The sequence below is a fragment of the Macrobrachium nipponense genome, chromosome 2 (assembly GCF_015104395.2).
Source record: "Macrobrachium nipponense isolate FS-2020 chromosome 2, ASM1510439v2, whole genome shotgun sequence".
In the NCBI taxonomy this organism is placed as follows: Eukaryota; Metazoa; Arthropoda; class Malacostraca; order Decapoda; family Palaemonidae; genus Macrobrachium; species Macrobrachium nipponense.
In genome coordinates this window covers 140,333,882-140,356,447 of record NC_087201.1, presented here as the reverse complement: position 1 = coordinate 140,356,447, position 22,566 = coordinate 140,333,882, and the positions used below count along the sequence as shown (strand labels likewise).

Sequence of the window (22,566 nt, the reverse complement as noted above, 5' to 3'; positions counted from 1 at the left end):
TCACCTGACCGCCGCTCCCACGGGGACCGGGCGGAGACGGTAAGCAGCAACAGCTCGCCTGACGCTAGAGATCAGCGTCGACGTTCTCAGCCGAGCCTCTCGCCCCAGGCGAGCGGCAAGGCTAGGCCTGCTGCTCGATCGCCACCGCGGGTTGACGATCAGCAGCAGCCCCCCACGCACGCTGGTCCTGCCAGCGAGCGAGTGGTGAGTGTCAGGTCTGCCTCTCCTGTACCTTCAACCTCCTCGGGCTACACCGGGAGGAGCGAGGTACCTAGGAGTGATCGCGAGAGGTGCGCCGCTCGCGATCCCGCTATGACGCCGTATGGATCAGGCACGGTTCTAGGATTGCCCGACCCCAGGACATCAACGCGCAAGTAGTTGGAGGCGACCGTCAGGGGTCTGCCGCTGTTCCTCCTTCTGAAGGAGGAGTATCTCGGGACCTGTTCTTGCTGGAGGGACTGGACGGTCCTACTCCGCAAGACGCGGTTACTCCCGAGATACAGAGGAATTTTGCAGAAGTCATTAAAGGGCTGTATTCGTCAGCATAATGACCTTGCGGAAGGATCGCCGCTACCCACCGCCGAGCCCACGTCCCGGCTCGAGTCATTTTGGGGTCCTAAGAAGGAACCCAAAATGATGGTGGGGCTGCCGCGATCGGAGCTTGCAGACTCGGTCCTGGATCAAGTCGAGAATCTTGTCTCAGGGCGAGAGGATTCGCTGAAATCTGGACGGTCTTCCAAGCTGCTTCCTCCTCCTCTACAGCGTCAGAGGCGTTTCTACGTGCCTTCGGAAGACCCGATACAGCCAAAACAGGTTAACCCGGAGTTAGCAAGGCTGACTCCAGGTGTGTCCCTGCAGCAGCTCCTGTCGGAGAACCTCTGGTTCTCGCAGCAGGAGGCACTTGTCCTGGAATCTACCGCTATGGCAGCGTTCCAGGCAGTCTCTTGGCTGGATTTGTGGTCCCTCACAATATCCAAAGTAGCGGCTGGCTCTGGGAGTTCTGCTCTCGAAGACGACGCTTCTTTCAGGAGACTGTGCCAGTCTGGAGGAAGAGCTATCTCTTACCTACCCCATCAGACTGCTAACCTGTGGGCCAACTTGGTTCTTCGACGTAGGGACGCCAGTCCTTACCCGAGTGACCAAGGGGGCCGGGCGTGAGGCGGCACTCGGGCTTCGCAATGGACCTATTAGGAGTTCCCCCGCTCTCTTTCCCGGAGAGATGGTGGACGCTGCGGTGGAAAGGCGGCGCACTGATGACAGTGACCGCTTAGTTCACCAGGCAGTCTCGAAGGTTACTGGGCAATCTCGAGCAACTGCGGCTAAGCCCAAGAGTTTAGCTGGCGCTTCCACGGCGGCGAAGACGGTTGCACCGTCTAAGCCCCGTGTGAAGACTCCTGTTGTTTCGACTTCTGCGAAAGGAGGCCGTAACCAGCCCTCCTTTCCCCGAGGAGGTGGTGGGAAGAAGTCGAAACGAGGTGGGAAACGCTAGGGACGGTGTTCCCCCTCACCTGCTGCCGGAAGTGGGGGGGTGCCTAGCGAGCCATTGGGCAACTTGGCAGCGCTACGGTGCCGAGAATTGGATAGTAGACATCCTTCGGGAGGGATATCTGCTACCCTTCGAGTCTCGGCCCCCCATCATCACCAAACCGGTCCATCTACAAACTTATGTCCGGGGAATCATCAAAGGACAACGCTCTTTCGACAGGAGATCAAAGACCATGCTGGCGAAACGAGCTGTTTAGAGATCGTTGGAGGAAACCAATCAGGGGCGGGTTTTACAGCCGCCTCTTCCTAGTGGAGAAGGCATCGGGGGGCTGGCGTCCGGTGATAGACCTCTCTCCCCTGAACCGCTTCGTTCGCACGACGCGGTTCACGATGGAGTCGGCACGCTCGGTGCTCGACTCGATCAGGGGGAATGATTTCATGCTTTCAGTGGACTTGAAGGAACGAGTATTTTCAAATAACCCCATCCATCAGTCCTCCAGAAAGTACCTCCGCTTCATCTTCGACGGGACGGTGTACCAATTCAGGGCACTTTGTTTCGGTCTCGTCAACGCCCCACAGGTGTTTCACGCGAGTGTTCACTCTGGTCGGTGTCAAGCTGTGGGCCCATTCGCACGGGATACGTCTTCTGAGGTATCTCGACGATTGACTGGTCCTGGCGAGCTCCCGCTCGCAGTTGCTGCAGGACAGAGATCGACTCCTCAAGTTTTGTCGCGATCTGGGGATCGTGATAAACTACGAGAAGTCCGATCTCGAACCCAAGCAGAAGATGAAGTACCTGGGTATGCTGATAGACACGGTAGCAGGGCAGGTCTTTCCCGCAGACTTGCGTATCAGCAAATTCAGGGAGGCAGCCGGCCGGTTCCTGTCTCGGCAGGAACAGGCAGCACAGCAATGGCAAGTCGTGATCGGCCATCTGTCGTCACTCGAGAAGAATTACCCTCACGGGCGTCTTCACCTGCGGTCTCTCCAGTGGAGGCTAAGGGAGAGTTGGTCTCAGGCGAAGGATTCCTCCTTACTTTCCCATGGCTCTCACGGACAAGGTGAGGCAGGACCTAGCCTGGTGGCTCGACGACAAGAACCTCTTAAGAAGGGAGTGCCCCATACGCACTCCCCCCCCGGAGATGCCTGCTGTTCTCAGACGCATCGACCCGAGGGATGGGGCGCACACCTGGAGGAGTTGCTGACTGCAGGTGTGTGGGACCATCACGAGAAGCACCTTCACATCAATGTCCTGGAACTCAAGGCGGCGTTCTACGCTCTCCAAGAATTTCAGGACCGCTTGGTGGGACACTCAGTGGTGTTGATGTGCGACAACACCACAGTAGTGGCATATGTCAACAAGCAGGGGGGCCTAGTGTCTCTTCCGCTTCACCAGTTGACGGTGCAGGTGCACGAGTGGGCCACGGCTCACTTGATAGAGCTGTCAGCACGCTAACATCCCAGGCAAGAGGAATGTAGTAGCGGACAAGCTCAAGCCGTCGGGATCAGGTGATAGGAACCGAATGGTCTCTACACCAAGATGTGGCGGAAAAGGTCTTCAACCTGTGGGGGCGACCGGTCGTAGACCTGTTCGACCACCGGCACAACAGAAAACTTCAGGTTTTCTTTTCAGCCCTGCCGACCCATGGGCAGCTGCAGAGGACGCTCTCCAACACCCTTGGACAACCTCTTGGTTACGCCTTTCCTCCCTTCTGTCTGATTCGGAAAGTGATCAGTCGAGTGCTGGTCAATCCCAATATCAGAATGATCCTGGTGGCTCCCAAACACGACCTCAAACCCGTTTGGTATCCGGACCTGCTGGCTCTTCTTGCGGACGCACCGAGAGAGCTACCCAATTGGCACAACCTTCTAGCCCAGCCACACGTAGATAGAACGGTACCACCAAGCAGTCCAGTCCCTTCAACTTCACGGCTGGCTGTTATCCACCATCTCTTGCGAACGAGAGGCCTTTTCTCGTAGCGCAGCAACAGAGGAATGGCTGGACCACGTCCGACAGTCCCTCTAGCAGCTGTGGTACCTAGAAGGAAGTGGGGCCGTCTTCTGTGGGTTGGTGTCGTAGACAGGGTCTGTCTCCTCTCAGAGCCACTCTTCAGCAGGTAGCGGATTTCCTCGTGTTTCTTCGCCGAGAGAAGCTCCTCTCAGTACCCACAGTTAAAGGATATAGAGCCGCCCTGGCTCTCGTCCTAAAACTGAGGGGACTGGACATCTCGAACTCGTTCGAGATCTCCTTGCTAATGAGGAGCTTCGAAAGGTCTTGCCCACCCAGGGAACTCAGGCCCCTGCGTGGGATGTGACTCTCGTCCTTAGGAGTTTGACTCGAAGACCCTTCGAGCCACTCCGAGAGTCGTCAGACAGGGATCTGACCTCAAGACCCTCTTCTTGCTGGCCCTGGCACTCGGCGAAGAGAGTAGGGGAACTACATGGTCTTTCTTATGATGTTAAACACACCAGAGGCTGGGGATCTGTGACGCTCGATTTCGTCCCGAACTTCGTAGCCAAGACTCAGAATCCGTCGATCCTGACGACAGGTTCGAGTCTTTCACGATCCCTCCCTTCTGGACTTCACCGATAACGATGCAAGATGAGATGCTGCTTGTCCTGTGAGGGTGCTACGGCGCTATCTGAAGAGAACTCGACACCTCAGGCCTGAGTGTCGACGCCTCTTCGTTAGCACTGGGGTTACCAAGAAAAGAAGTTTCCCAAGAACAAACGCTTTCTTTCTGGCTACGTGAGGGTGATCAGGGCGAGCGTACGAGGCTGATGGTAGCGACGAAACATCCGTACGCTCCCGACCGAGAGCCCACGAAGTCAGAGGTATCGGACCCTCCTTAGCGTTCCGTAAGAACTTCTCCGTGGCGCAGGTCCTGAAGGCAGGTGTCTGGGCCAACCAGACCACCTTCACGTCCTTCTACCTTCGGGATATTGCCCACAAGTCCTTGGATACTTTTTCCTTGGGACCTGTGGTGGCTACTCAACACGTTGTGTAAGCTTACCCCAGCACCCGAGCAGGCAGAACAGCATCGATTCCTGGTATGACTGGGAGAATGAATGTGCGAATGAGAGTGTGACTGGCTTCTCTTCACCATCTTCTCTACCTCTACCTGTGGGCAGAGGGATACGGTCGTCACCACGCTGGAAGGGAGTCAGATGCAGGTAAGCTACTCGACCGAGCTCCATCCTATCCCTTTAACTAGGGATAGGAGCGTATATCCACCACTTTCTCCTACAAGGGGGAGGAAGTGGATGCCTACATGAGACAAACCCATGACTTTATATTTGCTCCTGTACAGGAACAAGTTCTTACAATGCTGGTACGAAGAGATACGCTTGCCTCTCTCTTAGTACTCGGCCCAGAGGTCTGACCATTGATCCTGCGGTGCACACCCCGATCAATCGGACAGAGGCTTGGATCCCTCCCTCGCTCTTACGACCAGGGAGGCACTCCAAGGATGCACGAACACCAGTCTGTTCATCAAAGACTCAGATTCCTCCCACCAAGAAGTGAGTCTTCCTATTGTTAAAGGACCGAGGGTTTGCATTACGTATCGGAACAAATGACAATTTGTCGAAAATTGCATTTTTCCTAACTATACAAACCTGAGGTCCTTTACATATAGTCCCTCCTCATGCCACCGCCCTCACTGCGTATTTTGCATGGGCCAAAAGCAAAAGTGATTTGTTTACCGCGCGCGCGCGCGTCGGACAAGCAGTTAAACTACCGTTCTCCCCTTGTTCGAAGCTTACGACCGTTCCAGCTGCCGCTAGCTACTTCCTATTGTTAAAGGACCTCAGGTTTGTATAGTTAGGAAAAATGCAATTTTCGACAAATTGTCATTTTACTTTCAAAAATTGTGATTTTTTTTTTTCCTGTATAGTATGGCAGAAATACAAAGAACTCCACTCATTGTTATGGCAAAGTTGACAATATTAGCTAAAACTATAAAGGAGAAATATTTCACTACAAATGCAAAACATAGGGGCCAAGTTCCTGTCCCCTCCTTGGCTTCAGTACATGTCTAGAAACTCACAGGAAATTTGAACACCTCTGCTTAGTCACACATTCATATGCACTATCAGTTTGAGAGGCTAATGCATAATTATCACCTCTTGATGTAATGAAAACCCATGTTTTTACAGGTTAATGAAGATATGGTCATTGATATTAATGAAAGATTTCTATCATTGCATTATTTTAATCCCGTGGAAACTGGTTTTCATTTGTGAAGAACAACACAGTCTTAGACCAATTTAGGGTAGAACATAAATCTACAGTAACAATACATATCTAGTGAGTAGCAAATACACATTCTCTCTCTCTCTCTACCAGAGTTATCATAATAGGGGAACATTTGTAATCAGTGAAGTCTACAAACAGACAAAATAATTATGTTTTTTAATATCAACTTTCTAATCACTTTACCAACCTATGCTCTTAAACTGTATCAAGATCTAGTTACTACTTGTAATTTATAGAAGAATCAACTTATTTTTTCTTACAGTTTCTTACATCATCATCCAGGTTAATTCACTCAGTAACTATAAGCAGGAAGAACTATCTTTTGAAAATAATGTAACTCTTAAAGCATCCTAATGATTAACCTATTATCATGCAATTTGGAAAGTTCTGGGCATTACACTTCATGTAAAGAGTTACCCCATATAAAAATGGGTATAGGTGAAGACAAAAGTAGAAGAGAAAGACTCTTCATACAAAACTTAACAGATAAGTTTCCCTTACACAAAACAACCCATGCCACTCTCAGGTCAATAATCTCTGATAGAATATTGCTCTGACTGGTCTACTTAGCTGATCTGCTACCTGATTATTTTTATCTGGCCTATATTCTACTTTGAAATGGTAATCCTGCATTTCAATAGCCCACCGGGTCCTTCTTGGTGACTTTGTTGTTCTTTGACTACTGAAACTTCTGATTGGTGATTTGTGTGAATGGTGAATGTAACCCCCCAAAAATTAGAGTACTAACAGCAATTGCATCTCTACCAGTATTACTGTAATGCTGGCAATTGCATCTCTACCAGTATTACTGTAATGCTGTTGGATGGTAGAGAAATATCCAATAGATTTAAACTGATCATCTTGTGTCTGCATAAAACCAACACTTACATGATCTAAACTAACTGGCATAGTAATTTTAATGTAGCAGTCAAGTTTGGAGAACTTGAATTTTTTGTCCATATCATCCGAATTGGAGCATAGTTTTATTTATCTATCTGCCATGTTGTGGGTACCAGTCCATTTTCACCTATCTACATCATAAATTCTACCTGAAGATACAGTACCTTGAAAGGTTATTGCTAATTCCTTTGGTTGCATCTCCTTCATGCATATGGGCTTTCATCTTACACATTTCATCCTATCTTTTTTGCCCATTTCAAACCATTATTCATTGCGCTTTGTTATAAAGTTTCATTGTGGAAATCTGAATTGCAACTCTCACCTTACCAATTGCACCAAAATAAATAAACATACCAACTTTTTTTTCCCGCCCCAGAAAATTCTGAATGATTTTACATCCTTTGTTAGGTTTGATAACATCTGAACTGAAGTACAAGTGACATCCCATCCGTGGAGAAATGTTATATACTTGTCACTTTCCTGTCTAGCTAAAAATAGTATTTGGTGGCAGCAAGGAAATGGTTTTTACTTCCTTTGAATCTGTGAAATATTTTTGCATTCTAGTTTATATTGGTTAATGCCAATAAAAACTATGAAGCTTAATTCCAAGTAATTGGATGTATGGGAGGTATGCCTTCATTTTAGAGTTTGCAGTAGGTGTGTCATTCAAGTACCAAAGTAATTGAACAGTAAGGTAACTATAATTTTAGCCATGACATGAATTTACTATTAAGATGTTACCTTCTCCAGTTTCAGGGACTTGGCTTTTTGGTGGGATGATTCAGGAGCATTTTCACTGATTAATGTCCTTGCTGATATGACTGGACCAGGCACTATCGGAAGGCATGGTGATCCCAAGCAGTTTTTCATAGCATCAGCAGTCACAAGTCTTGCTTTTATTTTACTCCATGTATTTTGGGGTATTCTTTTCTTTAATGCCCTGCATCGTCGTGCATATCTACAATTGGCTTATGTAGTACTTTGCCATCTTTTAGCATCTTGTATTGTAAGTATTAGTGTAGTATATTTTTTTAAGCGGTCAAAGGCCATTTGGTGTGTAGATACAAATAACAAACCTCTTAGTTTTATTCATGAATGCTTGGTCATAATAGACTACAAGCTAACTATAGTTGCAGCCTGAAACAAGCTATACAGTCATGAAAATGCAATTAAGATTTTCCCCATTAAGTTAATCCTGTCTCATCTGTCAAATCCCCAAATCTCCATAGTGGTGTATCAGTGTAGTACCGTAATTAACAAACCGAGTTTCACTGAAGGTTCTTTGACATTGATGACAGTGTTGTAAGGGTATTGTGACGATACAAGGTTTTCTGTGAGTGTGCTAAAGATGATAGCTGAAAATGCAGTGTATTAGTGACAACAAAATTTGCTGTATTATGTACTAACGTCAATAGATATTGCTGTATCAACGTTGACTCATAAACTGCAGCCTTTGAACCAATGTTGACAGAGAAGAGATTGACTCGCATTTTTGTTTACATTTATTTTTTTAATTGTTCATACGCGAACAAACCTGAGGTCATAACAATTGTGATTTTATATAATCAATTCACCCTGAATATGCTGGTGCTTTCAGATTTTAGATGCATGCAATATGAAGCCAAAAAAATGCCAGAAAATGTGTCTTATTATGTGGCATCTGTACTTGACTCAGCCTGAAAGGAAAGTAACTTAATTCTTTGTTGTTTATTACTTCACTGTTTATTACTTCTGTTTATTACTTCATTGAGATCGTTATTTCATATCACTCATATAAGTCTCTGATGTCTCTTTCGTTTGAAAGTATATTCATTCATATAAGAAAATTAGAAACAGTATGCTGAAACAACCTGATTAAAGCTTAGGCTGAGTTGAGTGCAAAGTCTGGCCATAGATTTCAACTTTTTTCCTGGACTGAATTTTCTTTAGCCCGATCTGAGGCTCTATGATACCAGATACATCCATCTGATTATTAGTTTTTTTTTTTTATCAGATATGTCCAGACATACTCACATATACGATATTGGATTTTGAATGCTCGACAGTCATAATGGGAATTCCATGTATTTATTTACAAATAATGTAATGACATAACACAGTAAATATTGTTGAAGCTGCAACCTTCTTATATTTCTAATTGGCAACTCAAAGCTCTTGCTGAGATGATCAACGCAACGGTGTCTTGCAGATCACTGTCTCTCGCAATACTGTCAAGCTTGAATCATTTTAGGGATGCAACATATAATACATAATTCTTCATTTTCTCTTCACATAATCACATGCACCTAAAATCTGAAAGCACCAATTCATTCAGGGGTGAATTTTATTGTATGAAAGCAGTTTTATCTTATCTTGATCGCATGAATGATGCAAAATCCAATGATAAGTAAAAAGAGATATAAAGAATTAAATGCTTCTCTCTTCACTTTTACTCATTGTAATTCCTTTGTGTTTTATCATATTGATTTCAGAAAAAGATTATTTAGTTGTTGATTTCAGAAAAAGATTATTTAGTTGTACAATTGATACCAAATCCTATGGTATGACCAAAACTTTCCTATCTTGTGCAAAGCATGAGATAATTTGAGCTACAGACAAAAATATGAGACATTGAGCGAGCTGCCTACCTCCTGGTACCAGCCAATCAGAGGCTGCCAAACAAACTTCTTGTAGGCATAAGACTCGCCCAAGAATCTACCTTAAGTGAACCGACTATAGTTGTATGTTGAGCTGCAATTGTGTTGCCACAATCAAGACAGAGTATGTCTGCAAGGGGTAATAGCAGCATTTTTGGGAGAGTCACAGCAAACCGGACAAATATTTCTTCTGTCTTCATTTACTTGATGTTTGGGATTATCGCCTCATCATCACTAATGTCTTCTTTGGGAACTCCATTTGTTACACTTTGAATTGAGCATTTTGCTTTTCTCAAAGAACCTATTGGTGAGATTTCTTCTGCATCAAGAGATTCCTCAAAAAATGCTTTCTGCATTTTACTTTTCATCTAATCCTTTTTATCTCTTTCCACGTAGCTATTGGACCTCTTGAATTTAATTTGCCTTCATTCTTTCCTCTGATTTAAGGACTAACCTTTAGGTCAATCCTATGATTTTAGAAATAGTACACAACATTTTTATTTGGTTACAGTACTTGGTAATAATAATTGTCTGTTGCATGCATTTGTTCTTTGATGCTTGTAAATATATGGAGTGTACTATGCTACTAGCTCTTGGTCATAGTTTGATCAAAGTGATATTCTTGTCATTTTAATTTGATAGCAATACATTTGTGTGCTTTGGGATGTTTTAGTGACTAAGGTTTACGTAACCAGTATTTTAAGTTTTAATTGTACGTACATGTTCCAATTACACATTTTTACTCCAATTACACATTTTTACTTTTGATTTGTATGTTTTTACAGTTGTTTGAGTCCTTGACTTAATGAAGCTGCTGTTTTGTCAGCTTTGGAGCACATAATAACACTTTTATAACTCCATACTTGATTGTGTGAAGATTCTGAGTGTAACAGTCCCTTGCTGTGTTCTTCCTTTCATTCTAAGTTTATTTCCCTTTCATTACAAACATATTCTTATTACTCTGGGATAATAAAGGATTGCATACTCTTCTGGTTATGCTTTTTACGTGGATTATAAGATAAAAATATTGGTGCTAAATTAGTTTCACCACAAACCAGTTGTTTATGGTATAGGCCATTTTGTTCTTTGCTTGAAGTACCAGACATCAGTCTTATGTAAAAGATAAAAGATTTACATCTGCAAACAGTAACTTAGTGCATGGTTATGCTTTTTGCGTGGACTAGAGGATTAGAATATTACTGCTAAATTTGTTTCACCACAAACCAGTTGTTTATGGTATAGCCCGTTTTGTTCTTTGCTTGAAGTACCAGACATCAGTCTTCTGTAAAAGATAAAATATTTACATCTGCAAGCAGTAACTTAGTGCATGGTATAGAAATCCCCAAGTCATAAAAGTCTAACTTTCTAATTTCATGTTACCTAATGACTAGTACATACCTCCTAGAGATCTCCATACTTTTGGACTATTTTCGAATTATGGCCTTGATGATTCTCACAATCATTCATTAATCAATATTCATCCTTTTTCATACTTACTCAATTTAATTTGTGTTCTTGCCTCATCAACTGATAAATTTAACATCTAGAAACTTCAACTTAGGATTATTCCATCTACAGTGGTTCCCGTATTCCCGGGGCATGCGTAGAATCTGTTTAGAATCTGTGAATAGTTGGAACCCCTATAATAATGCTGAAAATGGCCTTTTTTGGATTATGTGAATTTTGATTTTTGCTGCTTTGATCTTTTGGATCAAGCATTCCTTTTAGACTGTGCATTGAAAACTATTCTTCCTGGTAAGGATTTAAGGGATGACATGTCCAGGTTGTTTCTCTCCATGAGGTGAATTAAGGAACAGACAATGAAGAATATAATTTCAATTTGGCCTAAACGGGTTATGTCAGTAGTATTATGGAGGGCAGAGTTCTACAGATTAAGATTCTTGTTCACAAGATCAGGGCTTTTTCCAAGTCTTCAGTTTGTGAGAGAAATCTAGATACTATTAATTACAAATTACAAATGCATGGAGTGCCGAACGGTTTATGGATTCGTATTCTTCAAGATACTAATTGATAGTTGCTACAGGATGAGTTTTATTTGTCAGACAGTGAGCCTCATCTCTCTCTAATCTCTGTCAATGCCATGATAGTGAGCCTCATCTCTCTTTAATCCCTGTCAGTCCCATCATGGCATCCTGGTAGGCATAGTGTATCAGCATCATTAGACCTACTATTTCCATCAGCCATACAATTTGTGTTCTCCTATTTTGCATAAGAGATTTAATTTGGCAGTGACTATTTTTATCCAGGTCCATAGTTACCTCAACTTATTTGTAACCCAGGAGATACTTCTTTGATCTTACAGGTCCACTTTTACCTTTTTATGTTATTAACTGAATGCCTTTTCACCTAGGTTGCTGTTGGTATAATAATAGTAGTTGTAATAATTGCAACTAATTTTTCCAAAATAAAGTTAATATTTTTCATACAAACCAGTTAAAGTATGATCAGGTGCCTTCCTTGGAACACCTTGATGATATCTCACAGTTGAATCAGATGAACTATGGATTTTTTTTTTCTAATCTCTAGAAAATTGATGAATCCAGGATTGTTAAGTGAAAATTAATTTTCTTTTTAATCAGTTACTTGTTCATACACGAAACAAACCTTCGGTCTTAACATTAGGATTTACTAGCGCCAAGCTGGAAACCGGTAGAATTAAAATTACACTTGTGAGATCCAGGGACTAATGGCATCTATACCAGGTCACGGGGCATGTATACCCAGAATGCCCACGGCTACCTGTGACCCAATCAGTTACTTTTCCTACCGCCTTTAAGATAAAGACGTGTTACTGTCTATCTCATTTAAAGCCGGGTTTTTTTTTCAGGTTTAGCCCGTTCTTTATCCATTTCATTTTTATATTTTTTCAATTCCTTTTCTTTCTCCAAGTGTGATTAGTGTGGTGGTAAGAGTGTATACGTGGTATGATGGAGAATTTTGCCTCAACATCGGGATCGTCTACCGCTTCGAAGAGGAGACAAAGGAAATGCCCAGGAGTCAGTGGCTCCCTTGTTCTAGGTTCCTAAGCCTCGGTGTCGACGGGATCCAATCATCCAACGTGTAGTAGGTGCAGGAAAAAACGTATGTACGGTTACTAATCCGTGTTCTGTTTGTTCGCGGTTGGTCGGTGGAAAAACAAGTGGAAGAAGTTCTATGGGAAAAGCCAATAAACAAAAAGAAAGGGGGTGACGCCATCTTTGGATGAACCAAAACCTTACCGGCTTCTTTTGTATCTGGTAATAAACCAGGGCTGCTCCATATGTTTCTCCAACCTGCTTTTGAATTGTCTCATACCCTTTCTTTGGTTTTCTCCTAGCGGTTCTGTATCGCAAACGGTCGGGAGGGGCCTGGGTAATTTTATGGAAATAATTTGGCACTCTTTTCTTCCCAGCAAGTAGAGGGGGAGATCCGCCATCTTTGTTCCAGGCTCCTGCTACGCAAGCGCATAGGTTAGGATGGTACGTGGTCAGCGCTAGGCCTACCAGGCGTTACCAACCTTGGGATGGTCTGCTTGCGCATTATATGACGTCACGGTTCCAGCAGGGTCCGGCAGCGCTGAATGGTTCCTCATCCCCCGGGCTTGCAATTTATGGGAAATTAATGCCGCTGCTTCACCATCCCACTCAGTATTTACAGCGATGCAGAACGTGGGAGGTAATTTTTGGCAGCAAAACGTGCGGTTACCAGCAGAAACCTCTCAGTCTCTCCTACGAGAGGATGACGTCACAACATACGTCACACTCTGAGATGGCAGGCGTGATGACGTCACAGACCGATTCTCGGCCTTTTTCGCGGCTCCCCAGACGCTAATACGCCTTCTGATCCGTCAATGCAAACTGTAATGCAGAAGTTACAGGATATAGAGGAGAGAATGAATAAGAGAGACAAAAAGAAAGTGTGATTTCGCCTTCTTCGTTCTTCTTCCTCTAAGTTCGGCGTCAATCGCTAAGGTCCGATTTTTATAACGTCACGGCGAGCGCCAGTCAAAGCGTTGGAGGAGGGATTAAGGGAGTTCCTAGCGGATCCTCGGGCCAAGAGGAGAAGAATCAATTCTTCCTCTTTTCTTGGGACGAAGACTGTCTTTTCAAGTCAGTCAAGAAGGTCGGAAAATCAGTGGCTATTAAGCACAAAAGGTTGCCAGACGAAGCCGTTCGCAAGAGTCCGAAACAAGCGAGAGAGGTGACGGCCGGCGAGCTAGCGGCCGAGGCGGAGTTGCCAGTTCGGATCGCAAAAAACTGCGATACCTCTGGTTAAAATCGACGTTGGCGGCGAAAGGTGCAGCAGAGGATGGAATGCAAGGTCCCAGGTTTCGCCCGTAAGGCCGTTCAAAATACGTACGAAAAGGACGATAAGGCTCCTATTAAAAGTACGAAAAATAGAGAGTTGGCAACCTCGGCGGATACGTTCGTGGAAGGCAGTGTCCGTCTGGATAGAAGGCCGAGGCCGGGCTCGCCGACGCTCCGAAAACGATGCCAAATGCTAATAAGACGAAACTTACCTCTGTCTTAAGGGAGCCTTCATCTTGGAGATCTAGACGAGATTCTCGCTCTAGATCCGTGAGCAGAGAAAGGAGAGAGGCGTTCTCGTTCCCCTGCTGACTATCTGGGATCGAGCCAACAGCGGCCAGCAAAGATCAAAGAGGGCTGGCGGCCGTAGGGGCAGGCGGGCCGTGGAATTCCGGGCCGTCTGTCAGAAGATAGAGGCGAGAACAACATCTCTCGTGACGGGAGAGTGGTACACTAGAGCCGGAGGAAGGAGAAAACCAAGAGTTTCTGGCCTCGTATGCAGAGGTTATTGATTTGATTTCGTCAATTCAATAGCCTTTCGGAGAAAGACAGAAAAAACACCGCCAGTATGCTTCTCCTGGAATTGACATGGCGTTTGGACTAAAAGAGGGATACCAAGGTGTCGTATGAATTGCCTTGTTCGAGTCATGCGGAATCGGTCTTTGCAACACGTAAACGCAAAGATTGCAGGGAGGGATAATTCCTTAAGATCTAATAGATCATTTAAAATTTATCCCCTCCAATGATAAAGCAAAGGAAATATTATAACGACACCGAAGGTCCCTTTGCTGTCTAGACAAATGAACCCTAATGTTGTAAGGTTAAGGCCTGGATTAACCTTGGATCAGGTTAAAATGGAGTGCCCTTCGATGACGTACCAAGAGGCTGCCACGTTAGAAGCAAACAGCTTCTTCTGTCTTTCAGGCTGCGTCCTGGTTAGACCTTTGTTGGTCAACAGCAGTGGCGAAAATTGCATCCTCGGAAGCAACAAGGAAAGTAGTGGGATGAACCATTGTTCATTAGATTACTACAGTCAGGGTCCAAGGCGATTGCGTACCTGACAAACGTAAGTGCCAATGTTTGGGCAAATATCCTGCTAATGAGGAGAGATGCAGCATTGGCTAGACTAAGCCGCAATGTGGATTTGGATTCCCTGTTAGCAATGAGGAATGGGGATATCTTGGAATCGCAAACTACTGTTGCCAGAGGTCATACTGGAAGAAAGCGATAGATAGAAGAAGGATGGACACTAACGATAGGTTGGTGCAACAGGCAGTTAGGAAAACCTCTAACAGTCAAACTATCCTTGGAGGAAGACAACAGCAAGTGTCTCGAAAGAAACCAGTGAGACATAGCATCCCTAATAGAGTCACAAGACCCTCTTTCCCCAAAGAGGAGAACGCATCGGCCCTTTCACAATAGAAAAAACAACAGAGGAAGGGGCAATAGGGGAAGGGGGAGAGGCTCAAGAAGATAGGATGGGCGCCTCCCATCACTCGGCCACACCAGTGGGGGGTGCCTGGCAAAATCACTGGAAGGTGTGGCAGGAACTAGGGGCAGAGCAGTGTGGTGGATGTTCTCAGGATCGGGTATTTGATTCCGTTCGAGGTAACCCCGCCCCTGACAGATCAACCATTCCACCCCACGTCACTTATGCCCACAAATCTCAGAAGGCCACTATTCTGCAGGACGAAGTGAAGAAGATGATGGAAAAAGGAGCTGTGCAACAAGTATGCAGTCCGACAAAAGGCTTTTACAGCAGGATTTTCCTGGTACCCAAAGCCAACGGGGAGTGGAGGACAGTAATAGACCTGTCAACGCTGAATCTGTTTATAAGAAAAACCAGTTTCAAGATGGGAGGAAACTCCGAAAACGGTTCTACAAGCAGTCAGAATCGGAGACTTTATGCTGACAGTCGATCTAAGGACGCATACTTTTCAGATTACCAGTCCATCAGTCTTCAAGGAAATTTCTCCGCTTCAGTCTTGCAGGGAAAGCTTTCGAGTTCAAGGTCCTGTGCTTCGGATTGACAACGTCCTCCTCAAGTTTTACAAGAGTGGTTCACCCTCGTGTCGGAGTGGGGCGCACGCTCAGGGGATCAGGCTGATAAGATATCTGGACGATTGGCTGGTGATAGCAAAGTCCAAGGAGAAATTACTCAGGGACAGGGCGGCCCTCCTGCAGCTTTGTCACAGCCTAGGTATTGTGGTGAATCAGCAGAAAGTCGCAGCTGGATCCAAGTCAACATTTGGAATATCTGGGAATGGTGATAGACACAACACAAGCCAAAGTATTCCCGACAGACCAAAAGAGTACAGAAATGCAACAAGTGGTGAATGCCTTTCTGGGAAAGCAGACACAGCCAGCAAGACAGTGGCAGGTGGTGCTGGGAATCCTAACCTCCCTGGAGAAGCTAGTACCACAAGGAAGGCTACACCTTCGGTCCCTACAATGGAGGATGAAGGAGTTTTTTGGTCACCAACAGTAGATCACCCGTACGAGCAAAAATTCCCTTGTCGGCAGAAGTGAGGAAAGACTTGCTGTGGTGGACGGACGACACAATCTGGACAGTGGGTGTCCCCCTTCAACAATCCTCCCAGACCTCTTTGCTGTTCTCGGATGCGTCACTAGAAGGCTGGGGAGCCATATGGAGGAGTTGAGTGGTGTCAGCAAAATGGAGTTGCAAGGACAGAGAAACTCCATATAAAACGTGCTGGAGTTGAAAAGCAGCTTTCCTGGCTCTACAAGAATTCAGGGAGAGAGTAAAGGGACACTCGGTGGTATTGATGTCAGACAACACCACAGTAGCTAGCTTATATAAACAAGCAAGGAGGCCTAGTTTCTCGGCAGTTACATGTGATGACAGTTCAACAACTTCACCAGTGGGCTATAGAGAACCTGGTAGACATCAGGCCAGGTATATTCGGGAAAAAAGAAACATAGTGGCCGACAAGTTGAGCCGCAGGGATCAGATTCTGGGAACGGATTGGTCCCTACACCAACAGGTAGTGGACAGGATGCTCATGTTGTGGAAGGACCGATCATAGACCTATTCGCAACAGGTACAACAAAAGTTGGAAGTGTATTGTTCAGTAGTCCCGGACGCAGAGGCAGCAGCAGAAGATGCGCTACAACACCCCTGGGACAATCTGGACGTGTACGCATTTCCTCCATTTTGTCTAATCCGTCAGGTTCTGAACAGGGTAATGCGGTCTCAGAACCTCAAGATGACCCTGGTAGCCCCGTTATGGCCGAAAGCAGAGTGGTTTCCAGACCTACTGGAACTCCTAGTAGATGTGCCAAGAGAGTTACCTCCATGGAGCAACCTTCTGTGTCAGCCTCACGTGGAGAGGTACCACCAGTCGGTGAAGTCCCTATCGCTTCACGGGTGGAGACTGTCAAGTATCTCCTCCGAGAGCGAGGGTTTCGCAGAAAGCAGCAACTCAGATGGCAGGTAATATCAGAAAATCATCTGCGACAGTATACCAAGGGAAGTGGTCAGCATACTGTGATTGGTTTACAGACTTTCTGATATATCTCAGAACAGAAAAACATATGTCTGTATCTGCAGTGAAGGGGTACAGGGCTGCTCTAGCCTCAGTCTTACGAATGAAAGGAGTGGAATATCGTCTTCATGGGAGTTGGCCATGCTGATGAGGAGCTTTGAACAGTCATGCCACCAAAGGAGCTAAAAGCCCCAGATTGGGATCTGACCAAGGTACTGAGTAGTCTGACAAAAACCCCCCTTACGAACCGCTAAGGCAGTCCACGGATAGGAGCCTGACCTGAAGACAGTCTTCTTATTGGCCCTGGCTTCAAACCAAAAGGGTGGGGGAGCTACATGGCCTCTCATAATCTCATAAAGCACTCGAGAGGTTGGAGATCAATGGTGTGAGTTTGTCCCAGAATTCGTGGCAAAGACCCAAATCAACATAGTAGACGGCAGATTCGACTCCTTTACCATACCTTCCTTGGCAGACTTTGTAGACAACGACAAAGCTGAAATGCTCCTGTGCCCCGTCAGGGCACTAAGGGAGACTTAAAGAGAACAAGGCACCCTCAGGCCGGGGTGCCAGAGGTTGTTCGTAAGTACAGGACGGAACAAGAAGGAAGTGTCCCAAGAATACATTATCATTTTGGCTAAGGGAGACAATCAGAAATGCTTATACTGCAGAAGACAGAGGGTCAGATAGCCAGGTGGGAGCTAGAGCTCATGACATCAGGGGTGTGAGTGCTTCCCTGGCATTTAAGAAGAACATGTCTGTGGAATAAAATTCTGAAAGCTGGCGTGTGGAAGCGCCAAACAACTTTCACCTCATTTTATTTGAAAGATGTTGCCCATAGATCTTGGACACCTTTTCCTTGGGTCCAGTGGTGGCGGCCCAACAAGTGATATAGTTCATCCAGTGCCCCTGGCGGGTCAGTTTGCGTCTAGTCTAAGATGAAGGTATGAAAGTAGAAATGAATGGGATGACTGGTCTTTTTCTTTACTACTTTCTTTCCTACTCCTTTAACTACGGGCAATATGAAGGAGAGTTACCGTCATGTGCTGGAACGGACTAGATGGCAGGTGAGATGGTCAGCCATACTGGTGAAGCTATCTTAGATGATGATATACTTTTTCAGTTAGCACACACCCCTCTGGATAATAAGGAAAGAGGGGTGAAGGTGGATCCAGTCGCAAGGGACAAGAGTAAACAGTAGAATGGTATCTACACCCAGTGGGAGGGAAAAACCAATAGATCCGCTTATATCTTTGGTCCTAGGTTCATTGTCCATTCTCTAGAATTTCCCTATATATTCGGAAATGGATAAGGTGGCAAACTTCCAGTCAGTTGTAGAGACTTACCTCCCTCCAATAGTAAGTCTATCCTAATGTTAAGACGAAGGTTTGTTTCGTGTATGAAACAAATACCAAATTTGTAACTAATTTGTATTTTTTCATAACTAACAAACCTGAGGTCTTAACAGTTAAAGGCCCACCTCGAACCACCCCTCTAGCAGTTCTAAACTGGGTTAGAAATATAAAACTGATGGGTCACAGGTAGCCGTGGGCATTCTGGGTATACATGCCCCGTGACCTGGTATAGATGCCATTATGTCCTGGATCTCACAAGTGGTAATTTTTAATTCTACCGGTTTCCAGCTTGGCGCTAGTAAATCCTAATGTTTAAGACCTCAGGTTTGGTTAGTTATGAAAAATACAAATTAGTTACAAATTGGTATTTTTACTACAAAAACCACATGAAAAATTTGTATAGTTTTTGATAAGATTTTGCAAAATATATAGGCATGTAGGTTTTTGGATTTGCATTATATATATTATGAATTTGTATCTAACTTTCCATTTTTCTTTTAACTTAGTCTTAGGTTATGCTCTTTTATTTAAGAACTAATGTTGGGGGCTCACTCTGAAAGTCCGAGATGACATGGTGTTTTGGTTTTAACTATGTACTTTATAGTAATAGTTGTAATGTAATGATCTTGGATACTGTACACAATTTTTTTTGTACATCTCTGCTAGGTTGTCATGGAAGAATATTAATAAATTATATTGAAATTTCAGACACTTATGAACCCTATGTACTCCGTGACCATTCCAACGGTATGGATCTTAACAGTACTCTCTGGTGTTCTGGCTTTCATTGTTGCTGGTGGGTCACATAGGACTGTGATGATTGCAATCAAGGGTCATTCAAGAGTCTTACAGGTTGATGCTACTGACTCCAGAGGGACCTTGACAGATGCTGGGGCAATGTAGAATTTTGTGTAACATAGTTCTTAGGTCTTTTTGTATTGCCATAATTATGTTGTTTTGATCTTTTTACTAGAGATGCTAAGTCTTTATTATATTAATATACAGGATTTGGTGCACAGAACCAAGCATTTGAATTTTAGCAGTACTTTTTAATAGAATTTATGTGTGAGTAAACAAACTGCAGAGTATTGGTTTTCCTTATAGCCTATTGTTCTTATTTAATTATGAAAAACTTCTATAGGATTAAATAATTATATGTATTTTTTTACATTGTAATTAATGTCTTTTGTAATAGCAATGAGTCTTTATTGTTAGGAAATATTATGTTAGTATTGCATTTTTTGTTGTGCTTTATGTACGTATTCATTTTTTGTGTTCCTTGTCTTATTATACCATATATGTTCCTGTGTATTGAATACTGTTCTTGTTTTACTTTCCAAGGTAATTGAATGATGTTTTAATGAATTGCTAGCATGCTATAATTATGATAAGCTCATTGCAAGTAACAAAGTTTCGATAATGTGTGAATGCACTCCATTTTCATCCTTTTGTGTACCTTTTGTTTGTTGTTTAGGTCATTTGTGTAGAAGCACATTCCAGGACTACCCAGATGCTCCCATGTGGTTTGCCTCTTATATTTCTCGTTTTCCGTCCGCTTATTCTTGTTGAGCATAACTTCTGGAGTCAGGATCTAGTTCCTCATAATGTAGTTACTATAATTTCAGGAAGGAGACAGTAATATGGGATGCTGTATTATTGTGGTAACCTTTTTTTCTTTGCTATAAGGAAGTATGAAATATTGATAGATTTGTTCCTTTAACTGTAGTCTGAGCTCTCTCATTTGTGATAGTAAAGGAAGCTTATGTGTCGCTATTACATTTTTGTGTGCTGATAAAATAACCTGTTCCGTAGATGTTTTTCTTCTTTGAACAGAACAAAGTCTTTTCCTTGTTGCCTGTGTATTACCTTTCCTTTTTATCATGATTTGGTAATTTTTATGTTCTCAGAGTACATTAACATAATAGTTTTTGTGAACAACCTTTTGTATTGGTCCAATATTAAGTCATCTTTAGGTGTAACAACTAAAACTGCATCCCACATCTTAATATAAATATTTTTCTGGCTGCGTATATACAAGGAGGCAGTTGACTATACATATGTTTATTTGGTGTGTTTTGATATTTGAAACTAATTTTTTAAGATTTTTATGACAAGACAATTCAGTTCTCAGGATTTATTCAAGAAGATTTTGTCATTTTCATTCAGGAAAAGAAAATTGAATTTGTGCTGTGTATTATTTAAAATATGAATTTTTTCCTTAAATTTGCCTTTATAAGCATACTTAAATATTACCAGCTGTAATTATACAGACTGGATAAATGCATAATGCTGTTTTTTTAATTATATAAGTTCAGCCAAAAATGATTATCAGTTTGTGACAAAGCTTTAGATGTTGATAAGCTGAATGGTCATAAAGAGCTGCTATCTTTATTGTGATTTTGAGTTCATGAACTTTAAAAGCCTATGTATCACATAACTCTATACTTAACTCCTGCAGTGAATTTGATATGGTACCTAGCCAATATTAGGTAAACTTTAAGTTGTAATATCTACATTTTGAAGGCCATTTGATTTAGGATATCAGTTTCGTGTTCTTCATGCAGAATGTTTTTTATGGTAGTCAAGGGACGTCCTTAACATGTAATCAAACATGTAAATAACTTATTTTGGTTTATGTCTTCATTAATGGTACTTTGTATATATAAAGCAGTTTGCTCATTTGATATAGCACTGTACATAAATGATCTGAGTATTTTCAAATTACAGACCTTGATGGGAGTGAATGTTTGTGGTATGTAGTTTATGATTTAGGTACAGTTTGTCATTTTGTATGGAGCCCATTCCTGATGCTGTTGTGAGTGTTAGTATGCACAGATTCTCTGTATGGGATTTTATAGATAACAAATAGGAAATTCATATTGCTTTACATTTTATACTTGTCATGAGGAAAACTGTAAAGTTAAGTATTGTATTTAGTATTTACCATTACATAATAAATTTGCTAATATGATGTATTGTATATGTATTAGCCTTCCTTAGTAACAAGAAAACAAATGGTGATACAACAAACAACTTATTTTTGGTTTAGTGTTCATGAAGTGGATACAAGTTGAAAGGGGAATATGCAAGCAGAAGGAAATACAGGTGGAATAAAACACTGCTATTTATGCTAGTTTACTTAGTTGACTTTGCTAACAAGCTTCCAGTCTAATTACCTCGATTCTAGTTAACAATCAGCAAGCTCCTCTTAATTCCATGGGTTTGGGACAAATCAAATTAAATTAGATTATAGCACTAAGATTTGGATTAATTCAAATGCAAACTTGTCTTCCTTGCAAAAAATAATTGTCAAGTCAGTCGTAGCAAGGGGGGGGGGGGGGGGGGGGGGGCTAAGATTTTGTGAACAAGGGTTGATGCACACAATTAAGTGAAATACATTGGAAATGGACCCAGGGGTGTGGGTAGTGCTGTCAGTGCATTTATGTGACATACTGTAGGCATTACTTCAGAGGCTTTGCAGCATCCTTTTGGCCCCTAGCTGCAACCCTTTTCTTTATTTTATCATACCTCCCTACATATTCTCTTTCTTCCATCTTACTTTCCACCCTCTACTAACAATTGTTTCCGAGTGCAACTGTGAGGTTTTCCTCCTTTCAAACCTAATTTACTCTTAATTTTCCTTTCAGCTTTGAATGACCTCATAGGTATCAGCACTTGACCTAAATCTTATATCCGTTCGTTCCTTTGATGTGGAGTGAATATATTACATGCACGAACATCTAACAAAATGTCCATAATTTAAGGAGTATAGTACACTATTTAAACCATTTTATTTTTAAAAAATGAGCCTAAATGTGAAAAGTAATTTTGGCTGCAGCGTCAAGAATGAAAATAATATGATTAATTCCATGCAGGCTGGAATAAATTAATATGGTACTGTAAAATGAAAAATAATAGATATTTTTGTATGTTACAAGTATAATAGACATAATGAAAAGGCGACTCTTTTAGCTACTGATAAGAAAACCTCTTCTTAAGAAATTCATGGTCGCCAAGTAGAAAAGCTATTAGAATAAGGAAACTATTGCAATATGGTGAGGTGATCCCGTCACTCCAGAAACAGGTTATATGTATGCTATTTCCAAAGAAATTCGGGTTAGA

General features: G+C 43.1%; 1 protein-coding gene across 1 annotated transcript in view; it reads left to right on the top strand.

Annotated features, from left to right (window-relative positions):
• The window catches only part of LOC135221326 (gamma-secretase subunit Aph-1-like), a 42,980-nt gene extending 22,356 nt beyond the window's left edge, over positions 1–20,624 (top strand). Inside the window, exons 4-5 of the mRNA XM_064259130.1 lie at positions 7,400–7,649; positions 19,153–20,624. Coding sequence (XP_064115200.1) covers positions 7,400–7,649; positions 19,153–19,347 — 445 coding nt within the window. The 3' untranslated portion in view covers positions 19,348–20,624. The remainder of the gene's footprint in view (positions 1–7,399; positions 7,650–19,152) is intronic.
• The last annotated feature ends 1,942 nt before the right edge of the window (positions 20,625–22,566 follow it).